At 34.0% G+C, this 25275-nt stretch overlaps 1 protein-coding gene across 1 annotated transcript in view; it reads right to left on the reverse strand.

Moving 5' to 3' along the window:
* Positions 1-25275, reverse strand: part of ALMS1 (ALMS1 centrosome and basal body associated protein) — a 215567-nt gene that overhangs the window by 80377 nt on the left and 109915 nt on the right. Inside the window, exons 14-15 of the mRNA XM_038561747.1 lie at positions 6526-6767; positions 2890-3015 (exon numbers count right to left, since the gene is read on the reverse strand). Of these exons, the coding sequence (XP_038417675.1) occupies positions 2890-3015; positions 6526-6767 (368 nt within the window). The remainder of the gene's footprint in view (positions 1-2889; positions 3016-6525; positions 6768-25275) is intronic.

Below are 25275 nucleotides of genomic sequence, written 5' to 3' on the forward strand. Positions count from 1 at the left end.
CCACAGTTCCTTGGCTTTAATTCCACCTATACCATATCCTATCTCTTTGCCATTTCATTCCTTCAAGGAGCCTTCACTGGTACCCTCTGTTCCAGATTAAGTATCTCTCCTATATGCCCCCATACCCTTTTTTACTTCCCTCATCACAGCATGTACTGTAATTGCCTGTTTATCTGTCTTTTACTCCATTAGACCATAAGCTTCCAGAAAGTACTCATATCTCTAATTCACAGTTGTAACCCAAGGACCAACCACCAAGCTAAACACAGAGTAGGTTTTTCTTGTGTTGTTATTTTAGCTATTCTGACAAAGTGTGATCTCTCATTATAGTTTTGATTTGTATTTCCCTGATGATTAGTGATGTTGAGCATCTTTTCATATATCTGTTGACCACCTGCATTTACTTCTTTGAAAAAATGTCTATTCATGTCTTTTGCCCAATTTAATTGGGACTATTCATTTTTGGAGTGTTGTTTTATGAGTTCTTTATATATTTCTGATACTAACCCTTTATCAGATATGTCATTTGCAAATATCTTCTTCTGTTCCATAGGTCGCCTTTTAGTTTTGGTGATTTGATTCCCTCCCTGTGCAGAAGTTTTTTATTTTGATATAGTCCTAATAACTTATTTTTTATTTTGCTTCCCTTGCTTCAGAACACATATACAGAGAGAAGGTGGTATGGCTGATGTGAAAAAAATTACTGTCTATGTTCCCTTTTAGGATTTCTAGGTTTTTATGTCTCACATTTAGGTCTTTAACCTATTTTGAATTTATTTTTGTATATGGTTTAAGAAAGTGTTCAGTTTCATTCTTTTGCATGTTGTTGCCCAGTGTACCCAACATCATTTATTGAAAAGATTGTCTTTCTCTCATTGGATATTCTTTCCTGCTTTGTCAAAGATTAAGTGACCACGTAATTAAGGGTTCATTTCTGGGTTTTCTATTTTGTTCCATTGATTTCTGTGGCTATTTTTGTGCCAATACCATACTGTTTTGATTTTTATAGCTTTGTAATATAACTTGAAGTCTGGAATTGTGATGTGTCTAACTTTTTCTTTTGCAAGGTTGCTTTGGCTATTTTGGGTTTTTTTTTGTGGTTCCATACAAGTTTTCAGCTTTGGGTAGTATAGACATTTTAATAACATTTATTCTTCCAATCCATGAGCATGGAACAGCTTTCCATTTCTTTGTGTCATCTTCAATTTCTTTCACTGGTGTTTTATATTTTTCAGAGTACAAGTCTTTCAACTCTTTGGTTAGGTTGATTCCAAGGTATCTTATTGTTTTAGTGAAAGTTTTGCTTCTTTGCCAATTTGGATGGTTTTTATGTCTTTTAGTTGTCTGATTGCTGTGGCTAGGACTTCCAGTACTATGCTGAATTAAATTGGGGAGAGTGGGACATCCCTATCTTGTTTCTGACCCCAGAGGAAAAGCTTTTCCCCATTTAGGATGATCTTAGCTGTGGGTTTTTTAATGTCCTTTATTATGTTGAGGTATATTCCCTCTAAACCCACTTTGTTTTTAACATGAATGGATGCTGTACATTATCAAATGTTTTCTCTACATCTATTGAAAATGATCACATCGTTCTGTTGTTTTCTTAATGTGCTGCATCTCACTGATTCATTTGTAAATACTGAACCACTTTTGCAACCCAGTAATAAATCCCCATTAATTTGTTTTTAAAATCATAGCCTTGCACATAGTGGATATTTATTTTAGTTCCTGGTTATAGACTTAATAATTAATTCTAGAATTGAGCATTTTTATGGTTCTTTTTTTTTTTTTTTTTTCCAGTAGCATCCTAGTGGGGAATTAGAAGCAGTTATACCAGGCACTCTTAGTTATTACCATTAGATACTTGTCTGGTCCTCTTAAAGTTAAAAAAAAAATCTGCCTAAAACTAGGTAAAATTTGTTGTTTGTGTGCAATTTCTACACATATAAAGATGTCTATTGACAAATAATGAAAAATAAATTCATATCTAAACTGAACCAAGTCGTCTCTTGTGGACCACTCAAAATGTTATCCCAAAAATCAAAACCTGACACCATACCAAGTCAGTATTCTTATCTTAAAATCCCCACAGGAAATATTTATTCAGTTCCTGTATGGGGTGCTATATCATTTTCTAAATCTGCACTTCTCCTGTGGTGATCTCATAGGGTGCGGTGGGATATTTAAAAATTCTAAGGAAACAACAGTGATAATTGGTATCTATTATACAGTATACAAGCTACTAGCTCAGAGTAGTTTAAAGTTTCAATATGAGATAATGCCACATTCAAAGCTTCTGTATCTTTGCAAAGCTAGATTTTTGACAGTTTCTACAGTAAAAGCTGCAAATAACTGCGGTTGTGTAAAATTTCATCTCAGAGTTTGAGAAGTGCTTTAACACCTGCACAGATCTCATTAGTAAGTAACTATGGTTAGTTATGAACAAAGTAAGATATTTTCTTTCAAAACCCAAAACTAAAAGCATTAAGTTGTTAGATCAAAACAATAAGTATTTATATCTTAATAACTTACAGCTGTTTGAAAAAACACTTCTTGTGTTTTTATGTATTCTACATAATGAGGAGAAAAAACTCCATAGGCACTGTGAACAGAAAAAACTTGGAAACCTTTGTCTAAAATGGAGTCCACTAATCTAAACCATTATCCATATAATTTTCTTCATTAAATACTTATTAAATGTTTACATATACATAATACATCTTGCCAAAAAACTCACTTTTCTGAACCAGAGACTGAGGCATGAGTGGATCCATACTTTACTGAAGGATTAAATATCACTGAGCTTTTATTATGTCCTTCTAGAATCAACCAGCCAATTCACAAATAAAATTTCAAAAAATAAAATTCTGAATAATTTATGCAGAGTACCTGAGTGTGAGCTCTCAACGGTAGTGTCTGATTTGGAATCCAAAGATGGAGGAATTTGTCTTAATTCTGGAACATAGTACATCTTTGTACTACCAGGAGGTTTATACGGCAACAGTGAAGGCTGGGCTAAGGAGATAAAAATCAGAACAATTAATAATAAAACATTTATTAATTCACTAAATAAATATTGAGTGCCTTTCATGTGCCAAGCAATGTGTAAGATTCTTGGAATATATCAGGGTGCCTGGCTGATTGAATTAGAAGAACATGTAACTTGATCTTGGCGTTGTAAGTTCGAGCTATTGGAAATGTGGAGATTACTTAAATAAATAAATAAAGTAAATAAATAAATAAACTTCGAAATAAAAAAAAAAAAGATTCTTGGGATATATCAGTGAACTAAAATAGAAAAATATCCCTGCCTTTAAGAAGAGCTAGCATTCTAGAGGAAGGAGGTATACAGGAAACAACTAACATATTAAATGAATAAATTAGTATTTTAATAAGTCACAATTATATGAAAAAGACAATTAGAATGTGCTGAGGGGTATTAGTAAAACTATTGGAGAAATCGGGGCAGGATGCCATTTAAACAGATGGTAGGGTAGGCCTCACTGAGGTGAGTTTTTTAGCAATCTATTCCATGCTAATATATATTTCTACACACCAGCAAAAACCACATAGGAAAAAATACCGTTTACAATGTCATGAAACAAATAAAAAATATATCAAATACCTAATGAGTACATGTAAGGAAAGATTTCTTTACTGAAAACTGCAAAATGTTGATGAGTAAAATTAAAAAAAATAGAAAAATGGATATATCATACTTAGAAGTTAAAATACTCAATTATGTAGACATGCTAATTATCCTCAATATTAAAAAAAAAGAAATACATAAAAGTAAAAAAGATAGTCTTACCACTCGAAGATAACTATTATTAATATTTTAATATATTTCCTATGTGTCCTTTCCCTCTGGCTTATGTGTTTACATAGCTGTCTACATATGCTATGTATAGTATGGAATTCAGTGTTTCTACTTTGCATTTATAACAAAACATTCATTTTATTTCCTGTCTTTACATTTTATAGGGCTTTACTATAGATTAAATGTATTTAACCCTTCTCATAATGTTGAAAATTTAAAGCAGAGTTAAATTTTCAATTATAAAGAATTCAGTGAATAAAGATTTTCCTGTTTATAGCATATCCATTTTCCCTGCTGCCCCACCTCAGGTAAATTCTCTGACTAGAGAGTGAAAAAAATATATCATTTATAGTTTGTTTTAAAAAATACTAGCTGCTAAAATATTTTCTAAAATGTCTGTTTCAAAGTAGTAAGTGTATACAAGGGGAAATTTTAAACAACAAAAAAAATAGGGTGCAGCCTTCAGTTCTTTTTGGTCATATAGTAGTCATTGTTAGAATATTGATTTATTAATTTTCTTCCTCTACCAGTTGTATATTAAGCTTGATAGTATTGGTTAAATTTACCACTTAATTGAAAGGCTGCAAAAAAAAACCAATAATAATTGAGCAGAATTACAATGGACCCACAGAGCAAGAATGGCTGACATATAGAAATAGAGAATTCTGAAACAGATAAATGGCTTTTCAAAATTCTTTACAACTTTATGTTTAGATGCAATACTAAAGTTACTTTGGACTGACTCCTATGGGGGAAGAAGTGACTACACAGCAAATACTATTCTTGGGAAAGGAAAAAAAGAAGACTAGAGAAAGAAAACAACTATAAAATTTATAAACTTTTGAAAAATTTATAAAACTTTTGAAATAGAACCAAATATATACATATAGTATATTAGTCTGAATTTGTTAATTCTGAGTATTGAACAGTCATGTGTTTAACTTACTATTCTTTGTTAGTTAAAATGTTTTCATACAAAAAAAATCACAAAATTTTACTTTTTAATACACAGTATTAAAAATAATATTTTGGGGTACATCTGGGTGGCTCAGTGGTTGAGCAGCTGCCTTTGGCTCAGGGCATGATCCTGGAGTCCGGGATCAAGTCCCACATCGGGCTCCCTGCATGGAGCCTGCTTCTCCCTCTGCCTACGTCTCTGCCTCTTTCTCTCTGTGTCTCTCATGAATAAATAAATAAAATCTTAAAAAATAATAATAATATTTTGGGACATCTGGGTGGCATCAGAACAAGGCATATAAAACAGCCCAACTCCAAATGACCAACAAAACCCCTGAGTGAAAAAAGGCAAACGTCTGTTTTCACAAAGCACTGAGATTTTTGAGGTGGTTTTACAGTATCAGTATGGCACTAGGTAACTGACATATAAAGATGTTCTTTGTGATACTTGTGAACTTTAGATTTGGGTTTTTTTAATTTCACCATAAAAATGTATAAGAATTATAACCATCTTAACATACAAATGTATTCGTTTAAATTAAATTCATTCAGGGGATGCCTGGGTGGCTCAGCGGTTTAGCAACTGCCTTCGGTCCAGGGTGTGGTCCTGGAGTCCTAGGATCGAGTCCCACATCGGGTTCCCTGCATGGAGTCTACTTCTCCCTCTGCCTGTGTCTCTGCCTCTCTCTCTGTGTGTCTCTCATGAATAAATAAATAAAATCTTAAAAAAAAAAAAGGATAAACAAATAAACTAATTAAATTCAGTCAAAGTTAAATGCTGAACCAAGAAATTTTCTTTATATATGTAGGTATATCCCGTCTTTACCTAAAGACAGATAACCTTTTTTTGCATAAGGAGGAAAACTGAAAATAATATTTTGAGTAGACTTGTGCAAACTATTAAATTCTTTAAAATTAGTAATTTAAAGTTCCCACTCTCATTTGAGGAAGGAATGGGAACTTAATTATTAATTTTCCTGTTACTGTTCTGAAAAAGAAAATAACATGCTCTATTTTGAATGTTACATAGTATAAGCACAATTGAAATACAACTGTCACAATAGCATAGGAACACTCTAAATGTAGATCTTAGGGTAGAGACTGCTAGTTATTCATAAAAATCTACTTCTTTATTCTTAAAATCACAGCTAAACCATTTCCTAGCTAATAGAAAGTGATCTGAACCACTTCTAGGCCTAGCACGTGTGCTTCTCTATACTTTTTTTTGTCCCTTCTAGTTGACTGTGATGGTGAATCGGAAGTAATTGTGGATTCTGTGTTTTGAAGACAGGAGAGCTTCAGTCTGCCTGGGTCCTTGGGTCATGGTTTTATAAGCAAGAAACAGACTGGTATCATGTTTGCACAATTACATAATTTTGCATCTATTTCTTACAATATGTAACATTTAATATAATACAAGATAACAATAATTCACCTGCCCACCTAAAACCAGACCTCCATAGTCTTTAAGTTTTCAAGAACTAATTCATTAAGTATTATAAGATAAAAATAGGTCAAACACAAGCATGAGTTCCACATAAATTGTTAACTCCACTAGAAATTAAATAAAAAACATGATCACATTCCTTTCTTAGCTATGTATACAAAAACATAGATAGAATCATGTGGATCCTAATGTTTAAAATTAAAATTAGGTTTTCTGACTAGAAAGACCTCCTCACAAATTTCTGAGATCATTACATATAAAAGTTGGTAATATGATCTAAAATGTAATCACATTCTCTCACCATCTGTGCCATGAGGATGAGTAATCTGCTGGACTGAAGATGATGAGGCAAACTTCACAGGACCTTTGCCCAGCTTCTGGGTACTGGGCTCTGAAATTGCAAGTCCACGATCTTTGGTATTAATAAAAATCTCAGATGAAAACATGGTTTTTCCTGGACTTTCTGTTGTTATCTGAGTGACTGCATCAGATGACAATTTTCCAGGGAAGGCAGAAAATGGGGCCTTAATCCCCTCTGATGATCTGAACAAAAAAGAAAAAAGACACAACAGGTCATATCCATGGCTTATCAAATACTGTAATCTCTTTCCAAAGGTAGCTTCAAGGAATATTTTGTGGAGATACATCAATCTCAAATGGTTATTTCTGCAGTACCCTTTGCTATCTTAAATACTTATTATACTGCAATCATGCAGGAGTTTATTCATTTTAAAATCTACTTGAAATTTCAATTCAGAATGTTAGTATAAATTTTGCTGAGGAAATGGTACTTTTCAGTTGGAAGTAAAAAATATAATCATTTTTAAGAAACTACTAGAAGCCTACTATAAATTAAGGGACTATGCTAAATGCATAGAGTGTACAAAAGTAGATAAGAAATGAAGACTTGCCTCAAAAAGTTGTCAGTGGGAAGAACCAGAGGTTTGTAAGACTATAATCATATATTAAGATTTCAGACGATAGTAAAACAGAATAAATGATTGAATAAATAAAAAATGAAAGGAGACAAATCTTGTTTACAAAAGAATTCCAAAAAATATGTGATAACTCCCCATTCAAGGAGGTGAAGATTAATCCCTTTTCCCTTGAGTATGGGCTGGACTTTTTAACTAGATTCCAAAGAACAGAGAAATAAAGAGGGATTAAATAGTAACGTTACAGTGGAGAAACATAGCAAACACTATATTATTCAAGTGATGAAGGTTCACATCACCAATGTTGTCATGTGGATGTCACATAATCTCTGCTATGATATAAAGAGGTGGGGATTTCCTTTTTATGATATTCTTTGCCAAAATCCATAATTCCAGTCAGTCACGAGAAAAACATCAGTCAAACCCAGACTGAGGGACATTCAACAGAATATCTGACCAATATTCCTCAAAACTGTCAAAATCATGAAAAACAAGGAAGGAATGAGGAATTAACTATCACTGATAAGAGGATATTAAAGAGACCTGACAGCTAACTAAAGGGAATGGTGATATATATTGGGTCTTGGAACAAAAAAAAGGCTATTGGTGGAAAAAATGTGAAACATAAATAAAATCTGGAGTGTAATTAATAGTAACATACAGATGTTGGCTTCTTAATTTTGACAAATGTACACTATGGTAATGTAGATGTTAACAGGACAAGCAGGGAGATGGGTATAGGGAACTGTATTATTTTTGTATCTTTTCTGTAGATCTAAAATTACTCAAAAATAAGAAGTTACTGAGGTATCTGGATGGCTCAGTTATTTAAGCATGTGACTCAATTCGGGCTCAGGTCATAGGCTTGAACTTTGCTTGAGATTCTCTCTCTCTCTCTCCATCTGCCCCTCCCCCTGCTCACACACTTACTCTCTCTCAAATAAATAAAATAAATAAAATAAAATATAATAAAAGGTTATTTTTTAAATAGAGTAACATTATTTTAGAGTAACAGTTATATCATAAAACAGAAGAACTTTTGAATTTCTACCCTCTGCCTACTATTAACTAACTAAAAAAGACAATTAGGAGAAAAGAAGATAGACCATCTCCTTTATGAATATGAAAGCAAGAATCCTAAACAAAATCCAAAACGAAATGTTGTATGTATGTGAATTCCTACCAAGATGGTTTACTCCTGGAATGCAAGGTGAGTTAACACTCAAAAGTCAATCAATATGATTCACTATACCAATAAAATAAAGGAGAAAACATATTAAGCATAGTCAAATAAAGCATTTGATAAAACTCAGTAATTACGTAGATGAAAACTCACAGCAATGGGAAACCACAAAAAACTTTACAGTGACCATCCATCTTATTTATACTGAAACACAGAAAATGTTCACTGTGAGATTAGTAACAAAATAAGGATGCCAATTCTTACCATTTCTGTTCAACTTTAGTTAAGGTCTTAAATGGTATTTAGCAGTCAGGAAAAAGAAACAAGAGGTAGAAAGGTAGAAATATTGTCCTGTTCATATTTGATATAATTAAGTACAAAGAAAATCCAAAACAATCTAAACATAGCTCATTAGAATATAAATAAGTTTTTAGGAAACTTGCCAGATATGATATAAAATTTTTAAAAATCCACTACCTTTTTTTGGCTAAAAATATGCCATTTATAATATGATCACAAACATCAAATACCTAATAGTAAATGTAATAAAAAATGTAAGAACTCTAAGTAGGAAGCTAGTAATCATTAAAATTAAAGGTAATCTCAATAGGACTTCCACTTCCAGGTAGGAGGTAGTACGTCACCATAGGTCATCATCATTCCTGCTGCAACAAGCAAATAAAATTAAATAAATTATAAAAATCAGAGTTAAAAGAAATTACAGAGCTATGGAAGCAATGAAGAAACAGTATCATCTAATATGCTAGAGAGGGGCATTTTGGAGATTATGGTCAGGGACTGAGTGTAGGCAGACATACACCACTGGGAAAGAGAAATCACCAGAGCTTTTGATGAAATCATGGGCTGACATGATGGAGTGAAATCTAGCAGAATGCCAAGCCAATTCTCCCCACAGGACATTTTCTTAGTATCAGGACAGTATAGGAGAATGAAGAACTGAGTCGGAAAAGCAGAGTGAAGTCTCCTTCACAATTCATGGCACTGATAACAAATCAAGTCCCATTAGACAGAGGGGCCCATAACCTCAGGTCTCCTCCTCAAGACATTTACCAAATTTTGAAACTCAATAAGGGAGAAAGCCAAAAAAAAAAAAAAAAAAAAAAAAAAAAAAAAAGGCAGGAAGCTAAATAACTACTGCCTGAGGGAGAAAACTTTTAAAGCAGAGGACATACTCCAGACTCACAATAAAAAAAAAAAACCCAGTAGTGCCATCCCCAAGAAGCACTTGGGCTGAGCCAGGAAAAGTGAAATCACTTGCAATATTTGAGTCCTTATGCAACAAATTTCCATTAAGAAAGTATAACTATAGTGAATACATACTTGGGCTCCTCTTACATTTGCCATACTTTTTTTTTCTGATACTTTTTTCCCCCTTTTAAAAAAAATTTTAAATTATTCTAAAGCTGCAAGGGCTGAGAGCTGAAAGAGCTGAACTCAAATATCTGAAAGACTAAACTGAATATCTCACTGTATTTACTTACTGAAGAATCCAAGATCTGTCAGGCTTAAAGCAAAAATCCAGGGAGGCCACAAATCAGAAAAAATCAGAAGTTTAATTAATTAGTTCACTACAGCTCCACTCTATTGCTGACCTACTAAAATTCCTGACATGACTGAAGTGATCAGCTACTTTATATGATTAACTGAGGAAAGGGCAAATCCTCTGGTTGGAAAATAACAGCATCCTCAGTCCCTATGATTTTTTTAAATTTACAATATCCAGTACATAATCAAAAATTACAAAATTTGTCAAGCAGAAAAAAGTAAAAGTTGAGAGAAAAAACAGACAAGAAAATTGTTTTACAGAGAATTCAGATATTGGAATTAGTGCAGAAAGGACTTGAAAATGATTGTGAATATATTAAGAGATCAAAATATGGGAGATAATAGATAAAAACAAAGGGAATCTCAATAAAAATGAGAATCTACTTTTTGCAATCAATGCAGGAAAAAAAAAGAAAGAACAAATCCCAGTAGACCTCAGGAAATACTAATGATTTTTTAGGCTCACATAAAACAATCTAACATAGTACAGAACTATAGGAAAGAATGAAGGCACCTAAAATCTGTGTCTGTGTGTATATGTATGTGTGGATAATATACATTCAAGGAGTGTGTATAATATACACAGATACATATATACACATACACAAATACCTTTTTATATATACTTGTATATTCTATATTTCATATGAAATGAAATAAATAGGCAACCACAAATGAAATAAATAGGCAACAACAATGTCTTGTGGTGATTTATAAAAAGTTAGAAAATAAATACATTCACAAAAGCAGGAGCAGACAAATGGAGCTAAACTATTCTAAGAGTCTTCATTGTTTGGGACACCTGGGTGGCTCAGTCAGTTGAGTGGCCAACTCTTGATTTCAGCTCAGGTCATGATCTTAGGGTTGTGAGATCAAGCTCTGAATTGGGGTCCATGCTGAGCAAAGGAGCCTGCTTAAGATTCTCTCTCTCCCTCTCCCTCTATCTTCTCCACCTGGGTTCAGGCACATTCTCTCTCCCTAAATAAAAAATAATAAATAAATAAGTCTTCATTGCTCATAAAGTAGAAAGAATATTAATTTAAAATGAATTGTAAGTCAAGGAAGTATAACCTCTGGGATAATCATTAAAAGAATAATACAAGTATGTATAATAAAAAAATCCAACAAAGGAAATAGTATGAAATAAAAATAATCAATTAAAATAATAAAGGACAGGGAAAACAAATAGAAATAAATGCAAAATGGAAAACCTTAAAACAATCATCTCAATAATTATACTAAATATCAATGATCTAAATATCTGAATTAAAATGCAAATATTAACAGGATAAAAATAATAAAACCAAATCATATGCTATTCACAAGAGATACACTTTAGCATAAGGTGATACACTGAAAGTAAAAGGATTGAAAAAGATATACCAAGGAAATGGTAATTTAAAAAAAAGCATCATTTCTCCTTTTCCTCCTCCTGTCTTTTTATTTTTGCCTTGGATGGAGAGAATAAGGTAGGCACCTATACAGGGTAAGGTAACAGTACCCCAGAGTAAGGTAAGAGTCTCATGAGTGAGGAGAGTGCCCAACAAAGAGTAGCCTAACACAGGATATCATAATCCAATCAGGGCAAGGAGAGAATCTGTGGAGGTGTGGCCATATATAAAATACCAGAGCCTGATCAGGATAAGGAAGGTTTCAATGGAAAGGAAGGTCCAGCTTGGCATGTGGATTGATACCAAGCAGAATGAGGAAGGTGTCTCTAGAGTGGGGCAGCCTGACAAAGAGTGGAAGATCTGGACTAGAGTGTAGAAAACATCTTCATAGAGAGGCAGCCTGGACTGGGAAGTCAGATTCTCCTGAGGAGGGTGGCATCCAGGGACTAAAGGTGGCCTAATTTGGTGAGTCAGAGATCAAGCAGGGTAAGGGAAGGCAGGCTGACTTGAGATGGTAGAGCCAGGGTAAGGAGGGTATCTACATAGGGTAACCTATCATCTTGAGTCAGATCCTGAACAGGATAAAGGCATCCAAGCACAGAGGACCATTGTAAAAAATTAAAAGCCTAAGTAGGATGAAGAAGATGCCCATTTGAAAGGCAGTCCAGAAAAGTAAGAGCCTCAAGTAGGTAAGAAAGAGCCTACATGAATCGGATAAGCATTCTGATAGGCGTTGGGGGCGGTAAGTCAGAGAACAAGTTGCAGGGAGGTCATCCATGTTGAGGGGTAGTCTAGCGTGGAGTGTCAAAGCCCAAGCTAGGGGAGAAGCACACCCACACAGAAAGGTAGCCTGAATGGAGAGTCAGAATCTAAGTGGTAAGTCAGAATCCTGGCTGGGGAGAGGATGGCAAGAGAGATGGATATTAGTTATACAATGGGAGATTGATCAAATAAATAAATACATAAAACATATTGGAAGTAAGGGTTCTCACTATTGGATATGGGAATTACAAAAACAGAAAGAAGAAAAAAGTAAAATGAAATACAATCAGAACTGCAAATATCGGTGTGAGCTTGTGCTTTTTAATATATACCGAAGAAATAAATGTAAATGTATGTGTGTGTGTGTATGTTTGTGTGTCTACACATTGCCACTAAAAGGGCTTGGAGCAACCCAAAAGCAATGTGTACACATCCTGCTCAAATCTTGGCTTCAAAATATCTCCTTGAAGAAATCAAGCTCCTTGGAGAAATGGCCAATTCCAGAGGATGGAAAACTAGAAGGGTCTGAAATATCTTCTTATGCCAGAAAGCAAAGACACATTCAAAAGATAATTGAGACATGTAAAATGGATGCAGAAGACAGCTTGAAAGGGCTGTCACTGGCCATCAAATCAGTGGCATTTTCAGAATGAAAACAAATTGCAATAGTAACACTGAACACAATAAGAAAATGATTTTTTAAGACGTAAAATATTTACACTCATATCCAACAACAACAACAACAAAAAACATGTATCCAGAAGAGATAAAAACTCTATATTCAACAGTTAAAATAAACAGTACAATTAGAAAATGGCAAAACAACTTGAGGGGCGCCTGGGTGGCTCTGTCACTTAGGTATCTTTGACTCAGGTTGTGATCCTGGGGTCCTGGGATGGAGCCTCGGTTGGGCTTCCCTGCTCAGCAGAGTCTGCTTCTCCCTCTTCCTTTGCCCCTCCCTCTGCTCATGTGCGCGCACACACACACACACACACACTCGCTCTCTTGCTCTTTCTCTAATAAATAAAATTTCCAAAAAACTGGAAAACCAACTTGAACACATACTTTATCAAAGAAAATATACGGCACATGAAAAAGTATTCATCATTATTAGCTATTTAGGGAAATGCAAATTAGAATGATAAAGAACACCCCTTTATACTTTAGCTAAAATAAAAAATATTTAGAATATCATATGTTGATAAAGATGTAGAGAAACTGGATCCCTCATACTTTGCTAGTAGAAATGTAAAATGATACAACCACTGTGAAAAAGTTTGCAGGTTCTTATAAAATATACACATATTTACTATACAACCCAACAATCAGGGCAATTATCCTAGAGTAGAGATTCTCAACCTTGGCACTACTGACATTTTGAACCAAATACTTCTTTGTGTGTAGTACTGTGTATTCCAGGATATTCATCAGCAGTTCTGATGCCAATAGAAAATTCTTTGCTAGTTGTGACAACCAAAAATGTCTATCATCTGTTATAGCCAAATATCATCCTGGGGCCAAAATCACCCATTTGGGCAGCCCGGGTGGCTCAGCGGTTTAGCACCACCTTCGGCCCAGGGCTGATCCTGGAGACCTGGGATCCAGTCCCATGTCGGGCTCCCTGCATCGAGCCTGTTTCTCCCTCTGCCTGTGTCTCTGCCTCTCTCTCTCTCTGTCTCATGAATAAACAAATAAAATCTTTAAAAAGAAAAAAACAAAAAACAAAAAACAAAATCAACCGTTTGAAAATCATTGTCCTAGAAAAATAAAACTTATGTTAATGTAAAAATAAGTAAATGAATGTTATCAGCAGCTATATTAGTAATAGCAAAAATTAGCAACAACCTAAATGTCCTTCTACAGGATAACTGTGATATATTTAAACACTGGAGTACTACTTAGCAATAAAAAGAAAGACCTATGGATACATACAAGAACTCCGATGTATCTTCAGATCATTAGGCTGAGTAAAAAGAGTCAATCCCAAAGGTTACATGCTACATGATTCCATTTATAGAACATTCTCAAAATGATAAAATCATACAGTAGAGAAACAGATCACTGGTTTCTAGGGGTTAAAGAAGGCAAGGAGCAGGAGTGTGAGTATAAAGGAACAGATACAAGGAATTCCTTTGTGATGACAGAATGCCTCTGTATCTCAATTATGGTAGGAATGTGAATCTGTGTTATTAAATTTCATAGAATTATAGACCTATACATTCAAAAAAACTGAACTGCATGCAAAAACTGGTGAAATCTAATGAAGGCCTGTAGTCTAGTTATTCATATTGTATAAATGACAGTTTCCTCGTTTTGATAATGTACTAAAGTTACGTAAGATATTACCATTGGAGAAGACAAGTGATGGGTCCATGGCACTCTACAAACTATTTTTGGTAATCTGTTGGGAATATTTTTAAATAAAAAAGTGAAAAAAAGTAATAGACCCATTGAATGAAATAAGAAAGCAAGATTCTGTATGGATATAATAAACAAACTAAAAATCTGCAAAGGAATGAGATACTTACATAATTTCAAAGTACTTCTTCCCACAGAAATACATAATTATAAGAAGAAAAAGAGTAAATTTCTACTAAAGGAACCTAGTAGTCATAACTTTATGAAATAATCAATGTGATAATTGTCAGTAGTGGGACAAATGAAAATTGTGCAACATCTGATAAGATATAATGAGAATTCAAGGTCACCTCGATGATATTCCTAACCCAAACCTAATCAGGAGAGACAAGCAAGAAACCCAAATTGAAAAACACTCTACAAAGTAAATGATCTGTAATCTTCAAAAAGTCAAGAAAGTCAAGGAAAGAGTGAAGAAATGTTCCAGACCAAAGGAAATTAAGCATCATGACAATCAAATGCAACATGTGATTTTTGAACTGCCTCCTCTTATAAAAATCTTAAATGGCACAACCAAAAATTCTAAATAGTGTCTGTAATGCAGCACTGATATTAATTTCCTAATTTTCATGGCTTTATTGGAGTTATATAGGAAAACGTTCTTTTTATAGGAAATGATACAGTGATGGGGCAGCATGTCAGCAACTTACTCCCAAATGGTTAAGGAAAATAAGAGATATTAACATAATACTCTCAGATACTGATTAAACAGGCACACAAAAATTCAGTAAAAATGAAGATTTCAACATAACAGTCAATCAGTTGGACCAAATTGACATATACAGAATGTCACATTCAGGAACTGCAGAATATGTACTACTATCAACTGTACATTGATCAAAATAAAAATCTACCATAACATGATGCAATTTTAAGAAATTTAAATATACTGAAATCATTTAGAATATAATCTCAAAGACCACAACAGAATTATCTAGATAGAATCATTTCTACATAGCCCAAGGAAAAACAAATGGTAACAGAAAGGAGAAAATATTTAGAACAAAAGTAATAATAAGAAACTACATAAAAATCTGTGTATGTCAGAAAAGGCTAAATAATAATGAAATTGAGAAAATTAAGTATTTATTGTCAGAAATGTAGAAAAAGACCATCAAGTTAAAACTCAAAACAAAAGGGAAAAAAGTAAACATAAGCAGAAACCTTAAAACAGGAAATACACTCTAGAGGATCAACAAAACCCGAATTGTTTAATCCCTAGAAAAAGCAATCAAGTAAAATAAAAAAATTACTAATACGAGACATAAAAGAGCTATTATCAATAGAGATTCAAAAACTGAAAGGATAAGAGTATATTATGAAAATAACTCGTGTCAACAAATTCTGACAAGTTAAGAAAAATTTACTGAAAAACACTTTCAAAGCTGACACCAGAGAAAAAGAAAATCTGCATAGTCATACCTATTAAAGAAACTGAATCTGTACTAAGAACTCCAGGCCACAATGGCTTCACTGGTAAATTCTGCCAAATATCTAAAAAAGGAAATCAACCTTACACAAACTCTTTTAGGGTATCCCAATATATTTCTGAGGTCAGCCCAATGCTCATACCAAAATCAGACAAAGATATTACAAGAAAAGAAAATTGTATAAGTGAATATCCCCCATGAAACAGATGCAAAAATCCTACATAAAATATAAGGTAAACTGTATCTAGCAACAAAGGACAATATATAAATTAAGGATGACTAGGGTAATCTCTACAACATGTACTGTAATAAAGTCTGACTCCATTTTTGATGTTTCACTAATGACTTCTTTTTAAGCATTGCCTTTGGCCCTACATCTGGACAGGTAAGAAAGTCTTAATGTGAGTACCTTTCTTTGGCACCAACAGAAAATTTAAACCTCCCACACACAAAATCCTTTTCCTAGTTTTACTTCCTAGCCACTATAAGCCCAATCCATTCACTCTTACCCATAGGAAGCTTTGACCCAATAAGTAAGAAATTAAAATGAAAATTAACTTGTTGACGTTTCTCAATTAGCTTGACAACAATATTTCCATATACAAGCAACAAATAACTAGAAAACACAAATTTTGAAATACAACAGTATCAAAACCACAAAATATTTAGGAATAAATTTAACAAAACATGTGCAAGACCTATACATTGATAGTTACTTATTACTGAAAGTGTACTACAAGTGGAAAAAATGTTCATGTATATGAAAACTCAGGATTATTAAGATATCAATCATTTGCAAAATCATCTATAGATTCAACATAATCCAAACAAAATCCCAAGAAGATTTAACGAAGAAAACAGGAAGCTTATTCTAAAATTTATACTGAAATTCAAAAGGCTTAAAATAGCAAAAACAATGTTGAAAATAAAAACAAGGTTGGAGGACATAACCTGATCTCAAGACTTACTATCAAGCTATAGTAATGAAGACATCATGGCTATAAAAAAAAGAAGACATCATGGTATTAGTATGAAAATGGATAAACAGATTAAAGGAACAAATAAACCCACATGTTAGAGGCCAACTGAGTTTTGACAAACTTACCGATTAAATTCAGTAAGGAAATAATCAAAATCTCAAAAATGGTGCTTGACTATCTAAGAAAATGATTCTCAAATGCATAAATTACAGAATTAAAACATAAAGTTAAAACTATATTTCTAGATGAAAATATAGGAGAAAATTTTCACCACATTAGGTTAGGCAACATTTTCTTAGGCAAGACACGAAAAGCACTAACCTTAAATGAAAAACTAACAATTTTTATAAAAAGTAACACTTTGTCTTCTTCAAAGGGTACCAGTAAGAAAACAAAAATCAAACCACAGACTGTGAGAAAGTATGTGCAAGACACAGATAATGTGTATCTGAAATACGTAAAAAACTTTTATAATAATAAAACAAACAATACAATAAACAAAAGGGAACAGACACTTCATAAATAAAGACATTCAAATATCTAAGAAGCACAGAAAAGATGGTCAGCATCATGAGTCATCAGGGAAATACAAGTTAAAACCCAGTAACATACCATTTCACATCCACATTTAGAATGGCTAAAATTAAAAACAACTGGAAACATCAGTGTTGGCAAAGATGTGGAGTAATTTGAAACTGTATAAACTTTGATGGGAATAAAAAGTGGTACATTTGATTCTACTGCTGGATAATCTTAACTGACCCAGTCTCTCCCATCTGAATACATAAAATCTAGACAGTCTACACAGAGCAGCTATCAGAGGACTGAAAAATAACGGGAGTAGGCAAATTGGTGAAGATGATCAACATTCGAAGCACTATTAAAATGGTGATGAATTTATCATTGTTTCCTTTGGCATCCACTGGTTTGAACTCAAAATAGCTTGAAACATGGAGGCAGGCATTAGTACAGACAGAAAAACCTCCAAAGCCCTCTATTCAGGCCTGAAGAGGGAGAGTAGAAATAGTACAAAAATCTTTTTCCTAAAAAAAAAAAAAAAAAAAAAAAATCTTTTTCCTGGGCTCTCATCTAGGAATCTCAAGCACTTAAGTAATCTCATGGTGACAATATTTCAGCAGTTACAGGGACCATAGGAAGAGCTTCAAATTCTGAGGGAGGAAAACTTTCCTCTTCCGACAGAGGAGATTTGGTCTCCTCTGTACCAAGCCACCTGCAACTGACAGAAAGTAGTTATAGCAAGTACACAGAAAAGTAAATTAAGCTCCTGCTTTCTGTCCTCACTCAGGAAAGGGGAGCTCAAGGAAAAATTGTAGAGAGAAAAGCAATTCCTTAACATATGTTTGTAAACTCCTGGGCCTATCCCTGAGCCATCTGTGTGTGTGGATCTGAACCTAAATAGCATACTTACACTTTGAACACAGAAATATGAGATAGACTACTACCCAAGTCTCAGACTGTCTACTAGGTACACACACATGCAGGTCAGATCTGAATAGCAGTACAAAAGCTTTGAAAACTGAACTCAAATGGAACTATAATCCACAGAAGGCTGGTTAGAATTTGTAACCTGAATGTGAATGAGTTGATTACTTGCTAAAACAAAAATATCAAAAATTTCTATAGGATTTAAATGAGACTAGTTACCTCATAATATTACGAAATACAACCCCAAATTACTCCACATATGAAGAACCAGAATAATCTAAACTCATATGAGAAAAGAAAATCAACAGACACCAATGCTGAGATGAAAGAAATGTTAGAATTATCTGGCAAAAACCTTTAAGGAAGCTATTACAAAATCCTACAAGTAAGAATGGATACCCTTGAAGCAAATAGAAAGACAAAGTCTTAGCAAAAAAGCCAGAAGATATAGAGGAGAAAAGGCAGAGATTTTAAAACTAAAAATGATGTAACTGAAATAAATACTCATTGGATAAGCTCAATAGCAGAATGGAAATGTCAGAGCAAAGACTTCGTGAACTCCAAGACAGATCAATAGAAATTATTTAATCTGAACAACAGAGGGGAAAAACAGATTGAAAAAAAAAATTAAGAGCTTCAGGGACTTATAATACCAAAAGGTCTAACATTTCTGTCATCAGAGATATAGAAAGAGAAGAGAAAGAATGAGATACAGAAAAAATATTTGGAAGAAATAGGGACTAAAACTCCCTAAATATGATATAAAGATATAAACTCTTAGAAGGCTCAGCAAACTCCAAACACAATATAACAAAGAAATCCATGCCTAGAAACATCATAACCAATTGATTCACAGCAAAACAAAAGAAAAATTAAAGCAATATGAAAAAAATGACACACTTCTTCTAACTTACAGGGCAATAATGATTCCAAAACTATAGATTTCTTGTCAGAAACCATGGAATTTAGAAGGAAGCAGAATATTTTTAAAATACTGAAAGAAAAGGACTGTCAATCCTACTGCATGAGCCATAAAAAAAAAATCAGTAAACTGGACTTCATTGAAATTAAAGACCTTTGTTCTCTGAAAGATCCAGAGTTGATGAAAAAGATAAGTGACATACTACAAAAAGATATTTGCCACTAACATATCCAGCAAAGCACTTATATCTAAAACATTAAGAACTCTCAGAACTCAATAATAAGAAAATATTAAAAAATCATTTCACCAAAGAGGATGGTAAATAACCACATGAATGAAGAAAAGCCATTAGGGAAATACAAATGAAAACCATGGGAAGCCTGGATGGCTCAGCTGGTTGAGCATCTGTCTTGGGCTCAGGTCATGATCCTAGGGTCCCAGGTCTCAGCCCCACATTGGGCTCCTTCTCCCTCTGCGACTCCCCTTGCTTGTGCTCTCTCGCTGTCATAAATGAAATCGAAGGAAGGAAGGAAGGAAGGAAGGAAGGAAGGAAGGAAGGAAGGAAGGAAGGAAGGAAGGAAGGAAGGAAGGAAGGAAGGAAAATCATGTTGAAATATTACTGTACACCTATAAAAATGCCTAAATATATGGACAATATCATATGCTGTCAAAGATGTAGAGTAACTGGAACATATATCATTGATGGTGAGAATGCAGATAAACAGTTCTCACAAGGTTAAGCACACACATACAGCATATGACTCAGCAATCCCACTCCTCTGAGTATTTATTCTATAGAAACAAAAACTGGCACACAAATGTTTATAGCTCTAACTGTAATCACCACAAAGAATGAATGAATGGATAAACTATGGTAATCTGTACTACAGAATTGTAATATAAAAGAATAATAAAATATCATTCTTTTAATAAAGCAATAAAAAGTTAAAAATCTGCTTCATGAAAAAGATGGATGAAGCTTAAATGTGCTTTACAAAGTAAAAGAAACTAAACCCAAAGGCTATTACACATTATTACATTTATATGACACTCAGGAAAGGCAAAACTAGAGGAAAAGAACCAATCAGGAATTACCAGGTGTCAAGGAAGGGGTTTGTCCATAAATAGATGACAGGCAGAAATTTTGGGATTGACGGAAATACTTTTTATGGAACTGTGATGGTGGGTTTATCATAAATGATAGAATTGTACCTCACAAAAAGCAAGTTTTACACTATGTAAACTTTTAAAAATTAACCACTATGTAAGGGCAAAAGTGGAATGCAGGATAGGACAAATGAAACTAACTGTATTATAAATGAATCACATACTCACACTGAAGGGTATAGAAGAAAAGAACATGATCTAAGTAATAAATGTCAGCAGTGTTTTGATTGGATACTGTAATGCTAAATTCAAAAGGAAAGTATACATAAACACAGTATGCAAATTGGGAGGATTTGTTTTTCAGGTGGATACAGGTTAGGAACTCTGAAACTAATTTATATACTAGGGTAAATATATTGTGGTTTATCACCACTGAAGAAAGAAGTTAAAAAAAAATAAGGGTAAGAGGCTTGAATCAACCCTATGGTTCTAGATTAGTTGAAGGTATCAATATTGACTTGTGTAAGTATTTTTTAAACCACATCTAGCTATCTACAAACACATACACACACATTGATAGTAGGTATATGCATGAATTAATATACATACATATTAATTCTTAGCTTGATTAACTGCTAGAAGCAGTGACACCCTAGTAACAATAAGCTAATCTGGTGTTTTATACCTTTGTTCCTACATACTATTCTCCATTGGTCAAAGTAGCGTACTGAAGTCTCTTGCTATTATTGTATTGTTATCTATTTCTTCTTTCAGATATGTTTAGTAATGCTTAATACACTTAGGTGCTTAAGGGTGTGTATATATTTATAACTGTTGTATCATTTTGATGAACCATCCCCATTATTATTATATAATGGCCTTCCTTATCTCTTGTTACTGCTTTTAGTTTAATGTCTATTTTGTCTGATAAAAGTATAGCTACTCCTGCTCTCTTTTGGTCACCACCTGCATGGAGTATCTTTTTCCATTTCTTCACTTTGAACCTGTGTGTCTTTAAGATAATGAGTCTCTTGTAGATAGCACATAGTTGGGTCAGGTTTTTTACTCATCCAGTCACTCTATCTTTTTTCATTGGAAAATTCAATCCATTTACATTTAGAGTAATTATTGATAGGTAAGAAGTTAATAATGCCATCTCATTGGTTTTTCTGGCTATTTTTGTACTTTCCTTGTTCCTTTCTTCTTCTCTTGCTGCCTTCTTTTGTGACGTATTGATTTTCCTAAGATTATGTTCTAATTCCCTTCTATCTTTCATGAGTCTACTATATGTTTTTGCTCTGTGGTTACCATAAGGCTTACATAAAACTTCTTATAGCTATAACAATCTATTTTATATAATAACAACCTTGATCACATACAAAAACATTATCATTTTACTCTCTACATTTTTATGTTTTTAAATGCCCCAATTCAACAATGACTAGATCATTTAGATAGGAAAATCAATAAGGAAATAAATGTTGGACTTGAATTGTAATTTAGACCAAATGGACTTAACAGACCTTTATAGAATATTCCTTCCAACAGCTCCTGAACACACATTCTTATCAAGCATACACAGAACATTTTCTAGGATAGGTCATATGCTAGGCCACAAAACAAGTCTTAGCAAATTTAGGAAGACTGAAATCATACTAAGTACCTTTTCCTACCACAATAATATGGAACTAGAAATCAGTATCAGGAGGAAAGCCAGAAATTTTACAAATATGTGGAAACTCAACAATAAAATCCTGAACAACCAGTATGTCAAAAAATAAAAAAAAAAAAATCAGAAGAGAAACCCAAAAAATCTTGAAACAAATGAAAATGGAAACACAACACACAAAAATCAAAGGGATGAAGAAACACAGTTCAAAAGGGAGGTTTATGGCGATGAATGCCTATATTAAGAAAAAAGAAAGGTCTTGGGGCCTCTGGGTGACTCAGTCAGTTAAATGTCTGACTCTTGATTTCAGCTCAGGTCATGATCTCAGGGTTGTGAGATCAAGCTCTATGTCAGGCTTAAAATTCTCTCTCCCCCTCTCCCTCTGCCCCTCCCTCCTGCTCATGCATGCTAGAAGGGAAGGGAAGGGAAGGGGAGGGGAGGGAGGGGAGGGGAGGGGAGGGAAGGGAAGGGAAGGGAAGGGAAGCTCAGTTGGCTCAGTGGTTTAGTGCCACCTTCAGCCCAGAGCCTGTTCCTGGAGACCCAGCATCAAGTCCCATGTCAGGACTCCCTGCATGGAGCCTGCTTCTCCCTCTGCCTGTGTCTCTGCCTCTCTCTCACTCTGTGTCTCTCATGAATGAATGAATGAATGAATGAATCTTAAAAAAAAAGAAAGAAAGAAAAAAGAAGAAAAAGAAGAGAAAAAAGAAAGATCTCAAATAAATATAGCTCATGGAAAAAACTAGCCCATACTTTGCAGAAGGAAGGTAGTAACAAAGACAGGAGAAGAAATATATGAAATAGAGTTTAGAAAAACAACAGAAAATATCAATGAAACTAAGAGCTGGGTTTGTTTAAGATTTTATTTACTTATTTGAGAGAGAGCAAGGGTGAGAGAAATCATACAGGGAGAGGAAGAGGGAGAAGCAGACTCATTGCTGAGCAGGGAGCCTGATGTGGGGCTTGATCTAAGGATCCTGAGATCATGACCTGAGCCAAAAGCAGTCACTTCACTGACTGAGCCACCTAGGCACCCCTAAGAGCTGTGTTTTTAAAAGATAAGCAAAATTGATAAGTCTTTAGCCACACTAAAAAAGAAAAAAAAAAGAAAAAAATGAATAAAATAAAAAATGAAAGTAGAAAACATTACAGCTGATACCACAGAAACACACAGGATCATGAGGCTATTATGAACAATTATATGCCAACAAACTGGAGAACCTAGGGAAAAAAATATAAATTCCTAGAATATACAACTTACCAAGACTGAATCATGAAGAAACAGAAAATATGAACAGACCAATAATAAGAGGAGACTGAATTAGTAATCAAAAACCTCCAAACAAAAAAAAAGTCCAGGACCAGAAGGTTTTACTGGTGAATTCTACCAAACATTTATTTTATTTTTTAAGATTTTATTTATTTACTCATGAGACACAGAGAGAGAGAGAGAGAGAGAGAGAGAGAGAGTGAGAGAGGCAGAGACACAGGCAGAGGGAGAAGCAGGCTCCATGCAGGGAGCCTGATGTGAGACTCGAACCTGGAACTCCAGGATCATGCCTGAGCCAAAGGCAGATGCTCAACTGCTGAGCCACCCAGGCGTCCCTCTATCAAACATTTAAAGAAGAAACAACATGAATTCTGAAACTCAACCAAAAATTGAAGAGGAAGGAACACTTTCAAATTCATTTTACAAGATAAGCATTACCCTGATCCAAAACCAGATAAAGACTTTGATAGAAAACTACAGACCACCTTCCCTGAATACAGATACAACAATTCTCAACAAAATATTAGCAAATCAAATTCAATAGCACATTTAAAGAATCCTACACTATGACCAATCAGTATTTATCCCTGGGAGACAAGGACAGTTCGACATATGGAAATCAAAAAATATTATATACCACATTAATAGAATGAAAGATAAAAATCAAGAAAAAGCATTTGACAAAACACAGCATCCATTCATGATAAAAAACTATCAACAAATTGGGTAGAGAAGAAACATAACTCAATAAAATAAATGTCATCTATAACAAATCCTCAGCTTATATCATCCTCTGGGGTGACTGGTTAAAAGCTTTCCCTTTAATATCAAGAATAAGATAAAAGTGCCCACTCTTACTATTTTACTTAACATAGTACTAGAAGTCTCAGCCAGAGCAATCAGGAAAGAAAAAAAAATTGTAAAAGGCATCCAAATCAGAGAAGTAACACTGTTTAAAAATGATATAATCTTATAGATGGAAAATCTTAAATATTCCACCAATGATTAGTGTTTCTATCAACAATATATCTGAAAAAGAAAGGGAGAATATAAATTTACACTAGTATCAAAAATAAATACCTAGGTATAAATTTAATGATGACTATGTTCATGCACCAGAGGAATTAATACTGTTAAAATGTCCACTGCCCAAAGCCATCTATAGAGTCAGTGCAATCCCTATCAACACTCACTGGCATTTTTCACACAAAGAGGAAAAAAATCCTAAAATTTGTATGGAGCCATAAAAGACCTCAAAGAGCCAAAGGAATTCTAGGAAAGAACAAAACTGGAGGCATCACACTTCCTGATTTTAAACTACACTACAAAGTTGTAGTAATCAAAAACAGTATGATAGTAGCATTAAATCAGAAACACAGACAAATGAACAGAACAGAGAGCAGGGAAATAAATACCTGCACATATAGTCAACCAATATTTGACAAAGGATCCAAGAATACTCAACGAGGGAAAAGATAGTCTCTTCAATAAATGGTCCCGGAAAAACTGAATAACCATGTGTAGAAAAATGAAACTGGACTCCTATCTTATACCACTCACAAAAATTAACTTGAAAGAGATTAAAGAGTTAAGCATAAAACCTGAAAATTCATAGAGAAAAATATATGGAAAAAACTCTTTGACACTGATCTTGGCAATGACTTTTTTTTTTTTTTTTCAAGATTCTATTGATTTATTTGACAGAGTGGGGGTAGTCTGACCACAAGCTAGGGGAGAGGGAGAAGCAGGCTCTCTGCTAAGCAGGGAGCCTGCTGAGGGGCTCGATCCCAGGACCCATGACCGAGCCGAAGGCAGACGCTTAACCAACTGAGCTACTCAGGAGCACTGGTAATGACTTTTAATGTGACACCAAATGCATAAGCAACAAAAGGAAAACTCAGTATGAGGGACAACGTCAACCAAAAATATTCTGTATATCAAAATAGACAACAAAGTAAAAAGGGAAACTACAGAA

Source organism: Canis lupus, chromosome 17 (genome assembly GCF_011100685.1).
Source record: "Canis lupus familiaris isolate Mischka breed German Shepherd chromosome 17, alternate assembly UU_Cfam_GSD_1.0, whole genome shotgun sequence".
Lineage (NCBI taxonomy): Eukaryota > Metazoa > Chordata > Mammalia > Carnivora > Canidae > Canis > Canis lupus.